The 18,978-nt window shown below is 36.7% G+C and overlaps 1 protein-coding gene across 24 annotated transcripts in view; it reads right to left on the reverse strand.

The window, feature by feature from the left end:
• The window catches only part of GPHN (gephyrin), a 268,916-nt gene that overhangs the window by 107,914 nt on the left and 142,024 nt on the right, over positions 1–18,978 (reverse strand). For 13 of the 24 annotated variants that reach the window (XM_058807901.1, XM_058807895.1, XM_058807899.1 and 10 more), the window contains exon 5: positions 11,112–11,150. The exons of the other annotated variants lie outside the window; for them this stretch is intronic. In XM_058807901.1, coding sequence (XP_058663884.1) covers positions 11,112–11,150 — 39 coding nt within the window. The remainder of the gene's footprint in view (positions 1–11,111; positions 11,151–18,978) is intronic. 24 annotated transcript variants of the gene reach the window in all.

Below are 18,978 nucleotides of genomic sequence, written 5' to 3' on the forward strand. Positions count from 1 at the left end.
AGATCAGTCAAATATGCAACAAAAGGGTTGGTCATGTCTGTCAACCAGTTGTTTAAGAAGTGTGCACTTTAGGAATAAAAATTGCATCTCTTAGCCTGGAGATAAGATGCCTTCTTCAAAGTTATTCAGAAATCCTCTGCTGGAGACAACACAGGTACCAGAAGTTTTTATTCACAAAGCAGCTATTTCAGCTTATTGTCTACTTTCCTACTCTTATTTGGCAGGAAGAAAACAGAGCTTACATGGAACTAGACTGATCAGAGCTTCTCACCAAAAAACCACTAATCTATTTCTTCTCCATGAACAATAAGATATACAGGTTTTAGCAGTTGGTTTCTTTCAATACATTGGAAAGTTTTTTGGATAAGGATTTTAACTCATCTCAGTTTGACCATTATGCTGTCTTTCCTTGAATTCTTCCTGTTCTTTGCCACCAATAACATGTATGGTGATATTTAGTCTTTTTTTATGGATAAGGCATGACAGGATTCGCACACTTCAATGTTTTCCAAAATTAAATTTCTTTGGCCAATTGCTCAGTTATCTTGACAAATGATCACAAATGCTAGTGCTGAAAAACAACCAAAATCAAGTAGGTTTATAAAAATATAATGCTAAAGTAAGGCTAAAGTGGTTGCTGTGTTTGGGCTCACAGGATGACTGGTGGTGACTAGGCAGACATGGGGCCAGTGCTGACCCTGATGCATGTGTTTGTTCCTCCTCATGCAGGGAGCCATGCCAGCTTTGCCAATTTTACTTTACTATGAGTTTAAGAAACTCATATGAGACTGGTAAGTCCTTGTTGGGAATTTTTGATGTTAAATGCAGCTATGTCTACACACACATGTCTATAGACACATACTAAGAGCACTCTCAGATTTTGTAGATTTTTTTTTTACAGAAAGGAAAACAAAATATATCTAATCCTATTAGCCATGCTTACCCTAGTGCCTTTCCCTCCTACCAGTGATAAGCTTGATACATACTTCTCTGCTAACTAACCCGATTCCATTTTCTTTTACCATTTCTTCTCCCAGCTCAAATCTACAAACATCCAAAGTTGAATGGATTCTGATTAATGTAGCCAGCTAAAACTGAACTCTACAAACTGGTGTATCTGCACACACTAATAACACATTTCCACTGACAATAATTCTGCGGCACAAGAATGCTGCTTGCCCTCTCAACACATCTGCAGTGATTCGGCTGCCACCCAGAACCTGAACATCACAGAATGACCCTACAAAATTTATTGGCGTGAGGAACAAAAATGTCACAGCAGTAACTACTGTTAGATTAAATACAGACTCTGTTTTCTCTATTTCTCCCAGTCATATCCATGACTCCCTCTGCCTGCAAACTGCCTCCTCTGAATTCTCTCACTCCTTCCACTGGGACCCACCATATCATTTACTGCAGCCTAATGCCAGTGGCAGGAGACCCAAGTGCCAGAAGCTGATTCAGCGTCTGCCTCCTTTATAGACCGGTATCAGAGAACGAGTCTGTCAGAACACTTCCACTGAGGAGATGGCCACAAAAAGCAAGTGGCAAACAGAGGTACCTCAATGATTTGTGCATGACCAAGCCATAAATATATTTAATTCCCAATAGCTGGATCCCAATAATAATTACTTTTATAAACAAATTATTATTAGTATCATTATCATCAAATAAAGTGTATATTAATTAATAAAAAATTAGCGTTCATTGTAGCTTTTCTTAAAAGTCCTTGTTTTCTTCAATTGAAATTAAACTCATTAAAATATTTACTTGATAACACTCAGTTTCTTTTTTACAAAGAAAAAAGCTTGCAAAACATTTGGGGGAAGATGCTTCACCTTTTATAAACTACAGAGAAGCTGAAAATTTAAATTAATATACTAGAAAAAACAACCTTGTGGAATTTGTAGATTATTCTTGCACTTCTGCAGATCTAGATCTAAATTTTTAGCTAAACCTGATTGCATATGATTTATATAAACTTCATAGATCAGTGATTTGCTTGCCCCATGTGACTGAAGTGTTAATGAAATTGATGTATCCAACCATGCACATTTTCTAAATATCACTTCTAATATATATTGTGGCAACAATACTTTTTTATTCCTGATCGCTAAACAAAGTTTTAAGATCTGAAATGTGTATAAAATATTTACACCATAAAAACTGATCTTAATTTTATGATACTGCCTATCCCCATATATTGTCATAAAGCCCCTAGGACAATCATTTGTAGTAGCTGCTAAACAAACAAGACACTAAATGCTTTTCTGCACTGTAAGGAATGCATTTTGGCTGTACAGAGTTGGACACATGCAGTACATTACAGCTGTCCAAAGGGGTGTGTTAGGCCAGTGTCAAAAGGCAGAGTATTTACAGTGGTGGGGACGTTAGGAGGAGCTTGGTAGAACAACAGCTGGAAAAAAGCCTGCCCTTTGTACAAAGGGGGGCCAGGTGTCTGCTTCCTTTTTCAGCCCTCTTTCTATGTGCAAATTGCTGTGCTTCCCACTGCAACTCCACTTTGTGCAAGAACAAATCCCTTTCTGTCCAGCAAAAGTAGTATAGTTGAAGGCATCCTGGTAACGACAATAAAACCATTCTGCTATTACAAAATTTCTGTTAAAATGTTACCTATTAATAATTACTATTATTTTAAGTTTTCCTTCAGTTATTTCAAACAGCTTTGTATTAATATAAGATAGGAAATCCAGCCCAACCTTTAAATAATTCTCTAAAATTTGAAAAGGAACAAAACATGAGAAGTCAAAGATTTATTATTCTCTGGAAAACAAACTCATGCAGCACAAATGAGAGAAATAAGCATGGGTATCTACACTATGCCAATAAGAATTCTACATGACTGAAATGACAACATAATGAGCTTTAACTAATGGAATAACAGCTAGGGAGCACTGTCTCATAAAAATATACCCTAGACAGTGTTTCTGGTTATGTGTACTATCTTCTACACTATATATCTATACCTAAGTGGAGTCAGGCTACAGCCAGCTTCATTTCAAAACTAGTGCCAAACCTAGATCCTTCTATATGGGAAGAGTGGGTGTATTTGTGGTTTGGGGAAGTATACTCAGCAATTAACCAGAAAAGAAGTAATAACCGGAAGTTTTAACTTGCAATTGCACTTCTATAAATAAATAATTTTGCAATGTTTTAGCTCAAGCACACTAGTTACTGAAAGTGAAATGTGAAACTCTTCTCTTTCGAGGATCTCGTCTGATGTTTCCTAACATTTGCTACCTTTTGCCAAGAACAAATATGGCATTCAAAACACTTGCACTTCTGAAACTTCAGTCAAATTCTTCCACCAATTAACTAGCTCCTCCAAACACTTTGAGATCTCAAATCTTCATGTTGAAGATTTATTAAAAACAACCCTTCCCAAAACCATCTTCTGCACTACAAATGGCAGACTAATGAGCAATAACTTTTCAGGAATACACCATAGCAACAGAAGAACTACAAAAGAATATCTTCTCTTAAGATTTTCTTACACAGTATCTTTACTCCCCAAGTAAATGACAAAGCATCTCTAATAACAGCAACTTTAAAGAACTATTTCCATAACTTAAAAATTCATAGAAATTATTCTTTTGTGACATCCACTTATGCAATTCATGTGTTCAAAGTCTGAGCAGTTGTCAGTTTTGGCACAAGCAAGTGACACTTTCATTAGAACTGAACAAGCAAACAGATTTTGAAAGCCAAAGTGACCTACTGTGCATTCTGTCAAATGATTTCCTATATAGGACTATTTTAACTTCTGGCACAAGTCACATCTTTTACCTCCAAGATTCTCATTGAACAATTGAAACAATTGCAGTTTCTCAAATTGTTTTGTTGAGACTGCTGTAGCACAGAGCACTAAAGTGGAAGACAGTAGAATTCCTAATCTATATTGAGTGAGGAATATTAAATATGTCAAGTTTACCTTTTCCTCTGGAATTGCATTATTTAATTAATGGCTTAGAGTAATAGGTAATAAAATATATATATTTTATAGTAGAATACATTTTCTCTGTTGCACTGTCCCTAAGATGTTTACCATGCACATTTCCAAAACAGCAGTTTTTTTCAGTTTTAGATAAAACATCTTTCATGCATTAGGTAAAACCAGTTGAATCATTTATTGACACTACTCAGCTGAGACAGAGCAACGCTTTCACATTATTACAACTTTGCACTGTATAGACAAATTCTGCCAGTTTACTTCCCAGCTGCAGAACTCAGTTTTGAAACCCTCAGGATTCCTATACCATACACAATTTTTCATTAATATAGATATAGCAACACAGGTATATAAGCACCTCCCCTCACATACTTTTCTGCTGTGCTTGAAGCAGTAGACCATGTTGTGCAGAAAAATCTTTTTGCTTTTTAATAAAATTCCCCACGTCCAAAGTTTTTCAACACACAGATTTTCACACTAGCAGTGTGAGTGGATCACTGAGAAAAGGCAGTAGCTTTTAAGAAACAACAAGGCAAAAGAGATTCTTCAATTGGCACAGTGAACATGTTATTTCTTGCTGTTACTCAAAATGTACCCAGGACTCCTGCACTGCATGTTAAGCATCTCACTACCACAGCAAATGTGCTCATACTAAGTGTACAGCAACTACTAACATCACACCTCTAGGCAGACAAACTCAAGTGAAAAATCAGACAGCATTTCTGTATAAATGATATGGATGATATAAGATCATAATTCAGAATAACACAGAAATTGAATGCAGCCAAGGTTAACTGCCCAACACTTTGTATCTGATAAAACAAATTACATCTTAAAAGAAAAGATAAAAATTAAAATAAACAAAGACACAAAATATTTCTAGGGAAAATATTAGACTGTCTAAACAGTGTAAAAGCTATTGAGAAAATCCCACAGTTCTAGCTAGACTGGAAAAATCCGTCTTTGCTAACCTTAAAGTCAAAAGAAAATTCTACTCTCTCTTTCCTGTAAAGAATGATGGCGATTTAACAGCAGTTTCTCATTAAGATTCTGCAGGAAATTAGATCCCTAGGAGACAAACACATCTAAAATAATTTCATGCCCTTCTCTGTTCTTTTTCCAGGAATGCGCAATGCTGACCAGCAGAAATCAGTAAAATATGGATGAATTGTAAAAGAGTTTGAAAGACACCATAGCGTTAAGCCTTGCTGTTCATGGATTAATTCTGTATACCACTGGATGCCTAAGCATTATTTGGTCTCAAAGGAAGAACTAAGAGTAGTAGAAAGTAACAATAAACCAACAATTTTTCACTCTTAAAAAGGGAGGTGTAGGCCAAAAATTCAGCCAAAATTAAAGGTGCAACATGTAGGTTTCATTCAGCTTTGAAATCTACAAAATCTCCCACTTGAATGTGATGATGGTTAGTTCACTGCAATGATGTATGTGATTGCAACATTACACAAAACAAAGCTTATTTACTACTCACTCAGTCTATCTGCAGAAAGGTTGCAAGAAGAAAGCCTAATAAAGGTGTACAAATATTTATTGAAAGCAACCAATGAAGGAGAAAAAAATTTGAAAAGATTGATTACTGTTGCTATGACGTTCCATGAGAGCAGCAAAGGCTGAATCAAATGAAAGCTTTGGTGCAGTCTCAGATAAAATTTCCAAACAATTATATAGATCTGACTTCATGAAGTGAAAGAAGCTCCACCAAGTCATAGAATAGTCAGAGTTGGGAGGGGTCTTTTAAAGGCCATTTAAGTCCAATCTGCGCTGAAATAAGCAAGGGTATCTTCAACTAGATCAAGCTGTTCACAGCCCCATTGAACCTGATCTCTAAAGGTTTCCAGGGATGGGGGACCCATACTCCTCTGTGCAAGCTGTGCTAGTGCCTCATCACCTCCACAGTAAGGAATTTCTTCCTAATATCTAAATCCACCCTCCTTCAGTTTAAAATCATTTCTCCTTGTCCTATCACATCAGGCCCTGCTAAAAAGTTTGGTCCCATCTTTTATAGTCCCCCTTCATGTCCTGAAAGAATGCAATAGGGCCTCCCTGAAGCCTTCTCTTCTCCAGGCTGAATCTAAAACCTGTCTGAGCAGAAGAGCAACAAAATGTATGGGGGGAACAATCTGCAGCAGTCACTGATTCATTACTTTGCACATGCATCTGTAGGAATAAGGCCTAAAGCCAGGAGAGATGCTGTGAGATGTGTGGTGAAGGAACAGATGTGGGCATGATGGCCTGCTCCTAGGGGTGCAAAACCCTGCCTGTAAATACAAACAGCTGCCCCTCACCATTGATGAAAGCAGCAACAGGATATCTTCACTTCTCCCCAAAGAATCAACTTTGCATTTGAAATGCTCTTTCAGAAGCAAAGGATGAGAACATGATTCCATTTTGCAGACAAGTCAACAGGCTTGCTCCTCTCTTCCTTGCCAGAGCTGGGGTGCCTCTGCCTGCCTTGGACATTACATGTGAAGAGTTGTACACAGCACTATATGCTGACATTTTGTAGATCTAGTGCATCTATTATAGACAATCTAACAAGAATGTATAACATGCTGCTTTAATGAGCTACACTATCTGTGATTCTGTGCTCGTGGAAGCTCTTACTGAATGTGCCCAGACTTAAAGTGCCACATTGGCTGCAGTCAGAAAGTAAGCTGACTGCATCTCTTGATCTCTAGCAGGGAAACAAGGGATTGATCTGCTGACAAATTTTTATACTCTAAATGCAACATCACCTCCTCATTTTTCCAGCAAAAGCTGTTGGCCAACTAAGTTAAGACGTAACACCAGAAAGACACAGGAACTTTGTATCAATTAATTGCAACTGCAAAAGCCTTTGTCGGTGATGACAAGTATGAAGGAAAACGCATGTATTTTCTTTAGCACAACATGTATCATTCAAAGCATTCTTGTCTAAAATTAACCGAATAAACTTTTCAATCTGAATCCAGAAGCAACATTATAAAATCTGAACTCCAAGTTGATACAAGTCACTGTCAGACACATTATTTTTAAGAGTGGAAAACATCAACTGAAAGTGAAGGCAGTGATTAAATGGATCAAGGGAGTGAAACACCTGGAAATCCCAAGGTAGAAAAATAATCATGTATCTCTCTTTCTTTTTGAGTGCAAAAGACCTGTGTTAGTTAGGAATTTGTTTTCTTCTCAGAAACAACTGAAAAAATTAGTTGCTTAGAGACTGCAATGTTGCTATCATCAGAAAAGATACCTTTAGAAAACAGAGAAGAATAAAGTGAACTGTAAAATAATAAATGACGATTAAAAATGCATTGAAGTAAAGAGAACACACAACAAACAGTCTCCCGATAAATAATTTGCAAGATTTAGATATTTTAGTTAAAGAAATGACTATGAGAACTGTAACAGGGTTTTTATCAGAGATAATAAGGAAGGAAAAGAGTCTGAAAAAAGATGAATAAAACAGAGATAAAATTGGGCTGATAACAGGAAATTTAGTTATTCTGGAAAGGAAAACTGTGAGCTTGAAGGACTCCTACTGCTCACAACTGTTTTAGAAGTTAATTTTTAGTAGAAAACCAGCACAGGATAGGCTAAAGAATACCTTCAGCCCCCCCACCCCACTGAAAATAAGAAGGACAAAAGACTAAAAAAACCTCCCCAAAACCCCTATTAAAAAAAAAAAGATAAAATAATGTTGTATATCAGTATTACAGGGATTTAACAGTGAATATGTTAGTCTCAGGGCTTTGTGTGCAAACTTTTCTTTAACCAAATGTTGACTCATTTATAAGACAAAACCGAAAATTTATTCTTTCAACTTACCACAGATTCTTTTAGAACTAATTTGAATATTTGTACCAGGCAGAAAACTGATTTAACTTGATATGTTACACTGAAGCTGCCTAAGACAGCACTGCATCAGTTCTGTCATAGCATAATTTTCAGCGAAGCAAATTCCATGCATTCAAGAAAAATCTTAGTGTTTATTTTCCTCCAGCTTCTGCTGCTTTTCTGCATTTAAAACTCATGTAACTCAAATATTATTTTAAAAAATCCCTGCATTTTTGAGGTAATATTAATTTTTAAAAACCCTATACTAAAAATAACTGAAATTACACACTAACAAATTACTTATGTTTCTTGGGATAAGAGGTGAATTCTAGCAGTATCCTGCAGCCCCACAGTGCTAGAGTGAATATTCCTCCTCCCTTGCAGCCCCTGCTATGCTTCTCAAACAACAGCCTAGGGAAGCATCAATGTAATACTGGGAGTTAAAGTTTGGAGAAAGAGATTTGCCATTGAGACCTGTTCTTGTCACCACACCCTTCAACAACATGAAGCTGGTGGGAAGTGAGAGACTGACAGCCTACCATCTTAAGGAGTTTATGAAGTTGTGCAAAAAATACGCTTGGAAAAGCAAGGGAGGGTTGGAAAGGCTGAGACAAGAGAGAAGAGAGCCTAGCAGACCGCAAAGGACTAAAATATAGGTGGACATTCACATCCTCCAGCTCCTTGGAGCAGAACACAAGTTAACTGGTTTCTAGGCATTAATGTGGAAACTGGGAGAAGGGTCCTACTAGCTCTTGCTCTGAGCATTCCCAACTGTCCTGGGAGCCATCCTCCACAGCAGCAAGCTGGTGCTGGGGGCATGGGAACAAGGTGCTCTCTCACAGTGTCTTTATCTGATTCCACAGCTGGCGCCACACTGCGGAAAGCTGCTACTGATTCAAGGGATGCTGCCCTGCCTCTCTGCTTATGATGCCTCAGGTTTTAGCTTTATAGTTTTTGGATTCTCTGCTGCTTTAGTGTGTAGTTCTGAGCTTCAGATTAAGGAATAGTAATCTCTTTTCACAGTGTAGGTATACAAAGCAATTCCTGCTCTACCTGGGGACCAAGGACACATGATCCAAATCTCAGGCCCAAGAGCATAAACAACAGTGGACTGAAGAGAGAAAAACAAGAAGTATGGGACTTCATAGGCTAAAGCTGCAATTGGACAATTAACTCTAATATGCAAATGGACCAGAACTTGTAAAAGTGAGAGACCTCATGACCGGTTGTCCATTTTGTGACCATTTTGGTTCATCTTTGGTGTAGCCCTGGCTGGGCTCTTGTGCTGCCCAAGGTGTATCCACTGAGGCCTTTTAATAAATCCCTACTTTATTCTTTAACTCCATCTAGCCTCTGGTCTAGGTCAGCCCTCACAAGGCATCACTTAGATATAATTTCACATATTTAAGGTACCTTTGAAGATAGCAAAAGCAGTAATAATATATCTGAAGAGATTAAAAGCTAAGGTTAAAAGAACATTACATACAATTTATTTAAATATAGTAAGAATTTACTATGAAATTATGACAGGGTTCATAATGACAAAATATTTTCTCCAAGTCCAAGTTGCTACTGGTTTCAAAACCACAAACGCAACAACACTTGTAATAATCTAAAAACTGTGGAAGAGTTATGAAAAGAGGTCAAATGAGTTGAATTAAAAGAAGAGCAGGAAATCCTGCTTCTTATTCTAAGATGTGACAATGATTTATTCCTTTACTATGGACCTTACAGATGTAGTCAAGTCCTTGGTCTTAATCTGAGTGACATAAGGTTTCTGTAAACAAGCAATTGACCATTCTCCCAGTACAGAGAACGTAGGAAGCAGCAATTAGGACACATTTCAGTTTGGTAACACTGTACCGATCCAGTGGTTTATTTAGATTAGCTGCAGCCCTCTGTTTTAAATAAAGAGACCTGTAAAATTTATTTAGCTTCTTTGATCCACTGTGTTTAATGAACACAGCTCTACATTCAAACCTTAATGTTTCTGAGCCTGAGCAACAGATTGTGTTTCCCTCCAGTTATTACCTACCTTCCATGGATTCTGAGGTACCTTAGGTAGTATTAGGGTTATAGTACTTAATTACTATTGAATTTAATACTTAATACAGTACAACTTAGTCATATACCTCTCAAATAAAGTGATGGAAGAAAAGACTAAATACAATTCAGTTTAGTTTGGGTTTGGTTTCTTTTTTCATAAGATGGGAAAGGGTTTTTGAGTAGTTCTAGGAAAAAGCTGAATGCTGGTACTGAGATCAGTTTTTGGCTGGTGTGTTATCAGACCATGAAGGAGCCAGACAATAGTTTTTCCCCATTCCTTACAATTCTTCTTAACCTTTTCAGACTGGTGCATATTTAGAAATAAAATCTAGGCAGATGGATAGGACAATATGATAGAAATGCCAGGCATAAAGCAAGTGGACAGGACAGTAAAAGAGCAAGTATCAGTGAGTAAAGCAGACTCAAAGAGCAGCAAGGGGACACTATATCCAAGGACCAGGTGAAAAGGCATGAGGAAAATGCCAAACACTCAGCAAGTTGCTAAAGCAGTACCAAACATTCAGCAGGTGCCAAGCAGCAGAAGAGCAATTGCACAAAGTCAGCAGATGCACTCAGCAGGAAGGCAGTGCCAGGCACTTGGAGCAGGAGAGGGCAGCAGGAGGCCAATGCCCGTGTACAGTCCGACTGAAAGGACAGTGAGGAGGCGACACGTGCCAGTCAACAGATGGACAGGCCGTAGGTAGTCACTGTCAAGCAATTAGCTGCTCAAGAGGCAATGCCAGACAGGCAGGCAAAGGGCCAGGATTTCTGCAGGACAATGCCACGCAGCCAGCAGGTAGAGAGAATATAAGACAGCAGTGAATGCCAGGCAGTCCCCAGACAAGGCAGAAAAAGACCAAAGCCCACCAACAATCAGATGCAACTGTTGGCAAGAGCAAAACATAAGCCTGCCAAATGGCTGACAGGGCAGTAGGGTGGCAGTGCTTTTTCAGCAACTCAGGATACCATGAGTAAAACGGTCCCAAGAGTATAGGTGCTCACCCTTTGGTAATATCATTGATCAGAGTGAACCATGAAAATCCACAGGAGAATAGCACACAAATGGAAACAGCAAATGAGTCTGACCCTAGCACTTGGGGAGGCCATGGGACCTTCCTATAAAACAAAAAATGAGAATCCACAAGAAAATCAAACAAATGGGAAAAATGTGTCTAAAAACGGTTTCTGATGATGATTAAAAAAGCAAAAAAATACTAGCAAAGAATTAGTTTGGAAATGATTGGGTGGGATTGAAGATGTTGCTTACCCCTCTCTGGAGCCCACATAATGGGAATGTTGGGAATTTCTGCAGCAGAAAAACAGAAGAGAAAAGGGATTTCTGACTCCCAGTTCAAGGAAAGCATGTCAGTTTAGGACTGGGTAATCTCTTTGGGCAAAAAATAAGAATTCATCTGAATCTTTGCCCATCCCCAGATACATGCCTTTATGGAGGTTTTTGAAAAATTTAAGAAGCCCACATCACTTTCATCTCATGACCTCCCACCCCTGTTCCCCAAAACCACACTTACCTCTAGCACCTCTAGTATAAGAGGGGAAAGGGGTTGGTCTTGTGAGCTCATTCCCACATCCACTGCAAAATGGCTTGTGAAGTTGCACAGGAGTACCCATGAGCCACTGCTGGCCATTTGTGAGATAAACAGGAGGCATCATTAACTGTTGCTCATTATCAGTGCAGGTTGGTGCTTGAATTTGGCTTGGACACACCCACACTCTGTGTCTCTAATTAGTCTTATGAATCTTGTGGGCCAGCCCTCTTCTAAGTATCAAACTTATCAGCACCTATTTGTTACCTTGAATATCCTCTTGTCTTCAACTTAAGCATTTTGTTATTTAACATGGTTGATCTTTTAAACAAATGAAACTGTTTCAGAAATCTTAGCTGCTGCTTTATTTCAAATACATGCAATGAACTCTGAAATGTAAGAGCTGAGAAAATCCCAGCACTAATAAAGTTCAGTAATTTAACTCACCTGTCATTTAAATAAGGAGACTTTTTATTCAGTATTCTACCTAGAAACTAAAAGAATCAACCAAGAATCAAACTTCACTATTTCTGTCTATTTAGAAGTCCACATCTTGTGTGCATTTATCTGGTTGCACATTAACTTTTTATTGCCAGCACTGAAAACGTGCACTTCACTTTGACAAGGCAGTAATATGAAACCAGAAGTCAGCTCTTCCCTCTTCAAACTGTAGAGGACCTTAGATAATAGAAAGGAATCATGAGCTTTTTTGTGCCATTGCTGAATCAGGATTTGGAAAGGTTGCAGAGACAATCTGTATGAACTTGCCATGCACTCATATGCAACAAAGTTCTTAAAGAATACAGTAGTGATGGGCTAAGCTGATGGAACTTTATTTATACTGATCTCTGGGTATCAACCACTCATTCTTCTCCTAGCAGAGCAAGGCATAGGAATAACAGAGGTTAATAGAACTTCAAATTTAGAAATTTGGATCATAGAATAGGAATTTTTTCCATACCCAAACTTTTCCATATTGAAAACTACTATTTGGACTTAGAACAAAATGGCAAATAATTTAGGCAGAGAAGACCAACAGACTTCCATTATATGATTAGTAATGGCATAAACCAGCCAGGAACTGCAAATACTGCCTGAACCAGAGATACCAGAGTACAAGGCAAGGGCACACATTGGCAGTTTTATAAAATCCTGTGATTTTGTGGCCAGCAGGAACTACAATTAGCTGCATCACATCAAGAACAAAATTGCCATCACCTTCTCTCTGAGGGGAAATATTTCAAGCTTAATGAAAATTAACTATGACAAACTGATCTCAGTGTACCATAAGAAAATGCTTATTTGTGGAGGAAAATATGGACTTTAAAAATCCAGTGACAGTTTAAATGTCAACAATAAATAACAGTAGGTTATGCACCTCACTATTTAGGTATTCTGATGAAAGAGTAACTAAGAAAAGAATACATGCATGAAGGGATAAGAAACTAAAATATAGTGTAAATAAAAGTTAGAAAGTAATTATTTTCTTGTCCATAACTGATAAGACTTTCATGCCTAAGCGTGACAATAGTCATTTTGGTTTTCTATTTTGGTACTTATACTGAGTCAACATTTTGCTAAAGCTTCACTGCTCCATGTGGTAGCAATTAGCAAAAGCAGGAGAAGAACTAGTTATAATCCTAAGAATAACTCCTGAAGGCAGCTGCTTTCCAAGACTCTTCTAGTTCCTTTCCACTTAGTGGTTGGAAAAGCTCCTACACAGCAGGGAAGAAGTAAATGAGAAATTCTCTATTCTTTAATAAGTATTAGTTTTAATGATCAACTATTTTAATAATGAGTCATTTTGCTATTCTGTTGTGCTAATGTCAAAAGGACTAACTCACTCAATTTTTCATACATCTTAAATCCAAACTGGTATTTGCCATCTAATTATTATGTCTTTAAGCTACCTCCACAGGGAAGTCTTCCTAACATGTCCACATCATTTTTTTGTTAATTTTCCCTGTATTTAGCTTTAACTAAACTCTTTGTAATAGACCATGACCAGAAAAAAAAAATCACACATTAGGAAAAAATTTCAGGCTTAACACTATTTTCAGGATTATTTTGCTTGAACTTGATGTTTAATTTTAATTGTTCCGTTTCCTATTATCTTCTCCAAAGCCATGCTTTAATGGAAACTATTTTTAAAAATGCCTAAGAGGAAAAAAAATTCCAAAAGTTCCAATTTGAAAATTTCATTACGCGCAAGTCCTATGGCAGGCCTATTTTTCTTCCCCAGTTACAGAAAGGACTGCAAGATACATTCACTGTTGTGGCTACACTGCTAATAGTAGACAAGCCAGTTTATTTAAACTAATAGAGAAATGTCCACATGAGCTGTGGGCTCTACAGTGAAAATGCAGCTAAAAGGCATCAGTAAAATCAAGAGGAGGAAACCCCTTCTCTTTATGGTGTGCAAAAAGCACACCATAATAATATTGTTCATCTGGGGGTACTTTTGGAAGTACTGGGCTCGCTCATGCAGGAACCATGTGCCCACTCTCAGGACATGCCAGCCTTCTTCCAACTGCCATTCCTAAATTACCTTGGAAAAAAATCCTTTAGTTTCAAAAATTTAAAAAAAGTTGATATTTCCAGGCTCATTACTGTGGCTTTGTTTCTCATTTTATGAAACACTCAAGTTCCTTATTACTGTTTTACTAGTCTTTTCAGCAGAGCTCGCAAATATTTCCTACATGTTTGAAAGTCAAAAAAGACAGCCTCTGTTTGCTATTCAAAAGTACTAAGGACACCTTAAAAAAAGCAAATAAAAGCTGATCCTCAAATGAGCAAAAATAACCAAAGGCTTAATGGAATTCTATTAGCATTACCTTTATCATTTGATAGTCAGACAACTTTACACAGAAGGTTAACACATTAGTTAAGTAATTATAAAGATATTTGCCCCAGCATTTTCAGCCAATATTATCAGGGTTTCACATTTTAAAAAAAGAGACAAAAGCAGTTCATGAATTCCTTTTGAATTCAGGAAATCAAATAGTTTCATTACTAATTTCAGGATCCATTTGATTCAAACTATCTTCTCATCTAACATATACAGAACATCAGGCTGTAAGTGCAGGATGATTCATTTAACATCATCCATGATTTCTACAAGAAGTACAAGATAACTTGAGTTTTATAAGACATTTCTCCCACTAGCCAACTATTTTGATTTGACAGAATTAAAATGAAGAATACAGGTCTTTAGGAATTTGCTTGTGTGATTAATCTCTTAAACCAACAAACCCTAACTCAAACACATAAAGCCTTTCATTATGAGGATTTTTTTAGATTTTCCTGGCTCAAGATTTCTATTATCAGCTATTTTTACAATTCTCTTTAGTAGGTAAAGAAAGCCTTTGGTACCTTACAAAGCCTTTAGTATTGTACACTATTTCCCAAAGAAAGTACAGGCAAAATCAAAGTTATTTATCAGTGTTCTTCATGATAAACTAAACAGACTGAGTAGTGCAACTTTCACAGAAAGCATCTCTCTTTTTACCTTCATATTTCTACTATCATATTTTTTTTACCTTTTTCTATATCCATGGTGGCAGTTGCAACTTTGTAAAAGGAATGTCAATAAAAATATGCAGCTTTGCATTTTAAACACATCAATCCCATATACAAACAAGTATTATTTTTTGATGGTCTTATTTTTTTGATGACCTCTGATAGCTGAGTAATGGAGCTGAAATGGAATCTGCCTTTCTTGCACCTCACATTTCTCACTAAAGGAGTCTGAGCAGGTGTTTCCATGCAGACACTGCAGTTGATGATAGCACAACCAAGTCCTTCAGTGATGAGGAAGAGAGAGAAGAGAAGAGAAGAGAAGAGAAGAGAAGAGAAGAGAAGAGAAGAGAAGAGAAGAGAAGAGAAGAGAAGAGAAGAGAAGAGAAGAGAAGAGAAGAGAAGAGAAGAGAAGAGAAGAGAAGAGAAGAGAAGAGAAGAGAAGAGAAGAGAAGAGAAGAGAAGAGAAGCACTCTTCAGCCCTTTGTAAGTCAGCTAAATCAGAGTGGAATTTCTCAAGACACAGGTACTTCTATAAACTGACAGCGTGCTGTGTGGTGCAAACAATTTGTATACTGCTGCTTCTCAAAGAAACTGGTAATAGATGTTTAGTGAAAACTGTTCTGCAACTAAACATATAAATTTTGCTATAATCACATGCCTTCCAAGAAAGATTAAAAATCTAAACATATAATTTTAAATTGAAGCATTATGGCACATAAATACATTTGAATTTTATAACACCAAATACAGCATATCAAATAATAAATTTTATTGAAAAATAAAAGCAGACGAGATAAAGACCTAACCATATAAGCTAGGAACTGCCTGGAGGACTGAGTAAAAGTGGATGGCACTTTACAGAGTTGCTGATAAACCTCCAAAAGAGGTTTATTCCAATTCCAAAGAGAATTTGGAAGGGTCTGTCAGAGAGAAATCTGCTCCATTTAAGTACCTTTGTTTGATAAGATGCACATAGCAAGGTTTTGTAATGCCAACCCTCCAGAAGCAAGCTGGGCTGGAAACAATTTCCAAAGAACTATGAAGGCCTCAAAAGGTCAGATGTCATCCACACACAGCACATGTTGTTATACAATAGCTCACCACAGAAATCAAACTTAACTCAGAGCAAGACCTCTATTAAGAGATATGAAAAGCTGCAGTTTTAAAAAAGACTACAGAAATATTTTCTTAAAATAGCTTTTAAATTGGAGGGTACCTGGAATACTGAAGGGTGAAAACCTGAAACATTAGCCTGGGTTATTAGAGGCTGTACAATTTCATATTATTCCCACCACAAAATTACTTATGTCCCATGTGAGATGAAGGCTTCATTCCTCCACACTATGGAGCCATCCTGAAGTGACAGTTTGTAAAATAGAAATTATTTTCTTTTGGTCCAGTGCCAGTAATAAAATATTGCTGAGGAAGAACAGAAGTAGTCCTATATCCACAATAAACAACACTAGAAATCCTGCTGCTCTGGAAAAGCAGTATTTGAACCAGGGAGAACAAAAAGCTCCTATATATTATTTCTAGTTTAAGTTGCTGCCTATTGAATGGAAAATGTTATTTGAAAAGTTTAAGTCTCAGTGGATTTCGGTTACTTAGATGGAATGTGTTGCTGTCAGAGTATGGATACAACATGACTATCCCATTGTGTCATAAGCATCTCATTTCATTAACAAAGTTAAAGTGGAAGTGAACAAACAGAAAAGAACCACATAAAACCTGAAAATAATAGAGATCAAGAGGGTTTCCAACATTACTTGAGACAGAGGAATGGAAGAATATAGATATTAAAATAGTCTGCAGAAGTGAAATGTAATTTGAAGAAAAAATCCATAAGAGATACCTTAGAGAATGGGGAAGAATCAAATGATAGAGAATTTGCATTTGGCAATAGTTATAAAAATGCTGGTGCAATTTTGAACTGAATATAAAAAGACATACTACAGAAGGATTGAGACTTTCTTCTATCCAAACATGGCTTCTGTGTGGTATGTTTGGAGTATTTGTTCATCCTGAGCATGATTTTTCAGAAACATTGACAAACAGAAGGGAGTTCCAGACAACAATGATTTCTTTTCATGAGTTCTTACAGAATAAGTATGCATATATTTTCAGACTAAATGAAAACAAGTATGTGTCTAAATACATTTTAAACCAGTCCATAAATATTGAAGAATATAAACAACAAGAACTGAAAGAAGATTCACAAATTTTCCAGAGCACTCAAAATGACTGTAAGGAAACATCTGTCTAGTGTTACATGCTGGGAAACAGCTCTTCTGTGTTTTTTATAAAGTATTATCTTAAAATCTTAGGGCTCAAAATTACCTGCAGTGTGGATGAACTGCTTGTGAATACACACTGTGACACAGTTCAAGAACGTCCATCATCAGCTGAGGACAATACATTTATTTCCACTGCTATTATCTAGGTACATAAAATCTCATAGATGGGCAAACAAGACTTGCACAGGATCATACTAGAGACAAAGGATAAGAAAACAGCTAGAAGACTGTTGGCAGACAGACAAGTGAATTTTTTGAATGTACAGTTTTGCAAAAGAATAAATGTAAAAATATAGAAGACAGAAAACTGAGCAGAGCCCCCATATACATAAGATTTTTTCTTTCCCTTTGTACTGAGCAACAGCAACAGAGAAAATACATTAGTATTGCAGAAGGGTACCTTAGTGATTGATAAAAATGCTGCAAAATTACTTAATTTTTTTCACAAAAGTTAATGTATACTGTTATCAACATTCTGTAATAACTACCACTGAAGTATTTTAGTTCCAAGAAATAAATGTATGCATAAGGAAATACAAAATGAAAGTTCCCTAAATAAACTTGGGCCATACTTGGATCTCTGTCCAGTACAAACACTTTTAAAATCAACAAGCAGACTGTATGAGCAAACTCCAGCAGAGATTTAAGGACTATTCCCATAAATTAGATGCGAAATTACCTTGTAAAAAAAAGTGTATCTCCAAAATTAGGCTTACACTTCAGCTTTAGTACAAATGCAAACTACCACCAACTGCCATAACAGTTAAGAATTCCAGGATTCACTAGTAATGCCTATAACACACTAACTTTCAAATTCAGCCATCCATTGAGTGAATTTGGTTTTTTAAATGTCCGCAAATACTTCATCACTTCTACTTGTGCAGCCAAGAAAGTGAAGGATATTCACACTGCTTAAGCAAACTGACCTTTGCCCCTCAAAATGTGAATCGTAGGAACCACTTCAAAAGCTCCTCTCCACACACCAACTAGACTGAGGCTATAAATTTATAGATCAGAGACAGGCAAGGAAAATCACATATGCTGAATATTCCTAAATTTTCTAGTCCATTACAAGAAAAATCGTTACTACACATGACTGAAACAACCTGGAATGGTTCTGATACAGTGTTCAAAAGGCAAAGTGAGTGGGGAAACTACCAATTTTTTGGGATGCTTAATTACATATTTCTGAGATAGCAAGAAGCCATTTTAGCTACATTATGCTAGGCACTTAGTTTCATTTTTATCAATAATTACAAAAGTCAATTAACATTAAGTCTTTGGGTTGCATTATTATTGGGAACTACCTTTATTGTATATCTACAATTATATATCTGTAGAAAAGAAACAGAGAAACCTGCTTTCTAATCCAAAGTACAGGGGAATTAAGGAGAAGTAGGACTGAAACATACCAGTGGAAGTATGATTCAACAGACTACTTTATCTGTTCTAAGGAAAAATAGTAAAACATTTTCCAGTATAAAATTCAATTCTTAAAAGTTTTAAATTAACATCTTAAAGTTGACATCTCTATAGCATAATACCATGACCACATCCTTTCATTGTCAGCTCAGTGATGAGAGCTTGCAGGACCAACACCATACACACAAAGTTTGAAAACCAATTTCTACATAAATGCAAGTCTTCCTAAAGGCTTGTTATTAAACATTTCACATTGACATAATGAATTTTCCATTTTTGGTTTTTTCATTGACCCAAAAGACATAAAAAATGGGGACAAAACTTAGGCTTCTTAGTATGTTTTTGATATGACACA

The sequence above is a fragment of the Ammospiza caudacuta genome, chromosome 6 (genome assembly GCF_027887145.1).
Source record: "Ammospiza caudacuta isolate bAmmCau1 chromosome 6, bAmmCau1.pri, whole genome shotgun sequence".
NCBI lineage: Eukaryota > Metazoa > Chordata > Aves > Passeriformes > Passerellidae > Ammospiza > Ammospiza caudacuta.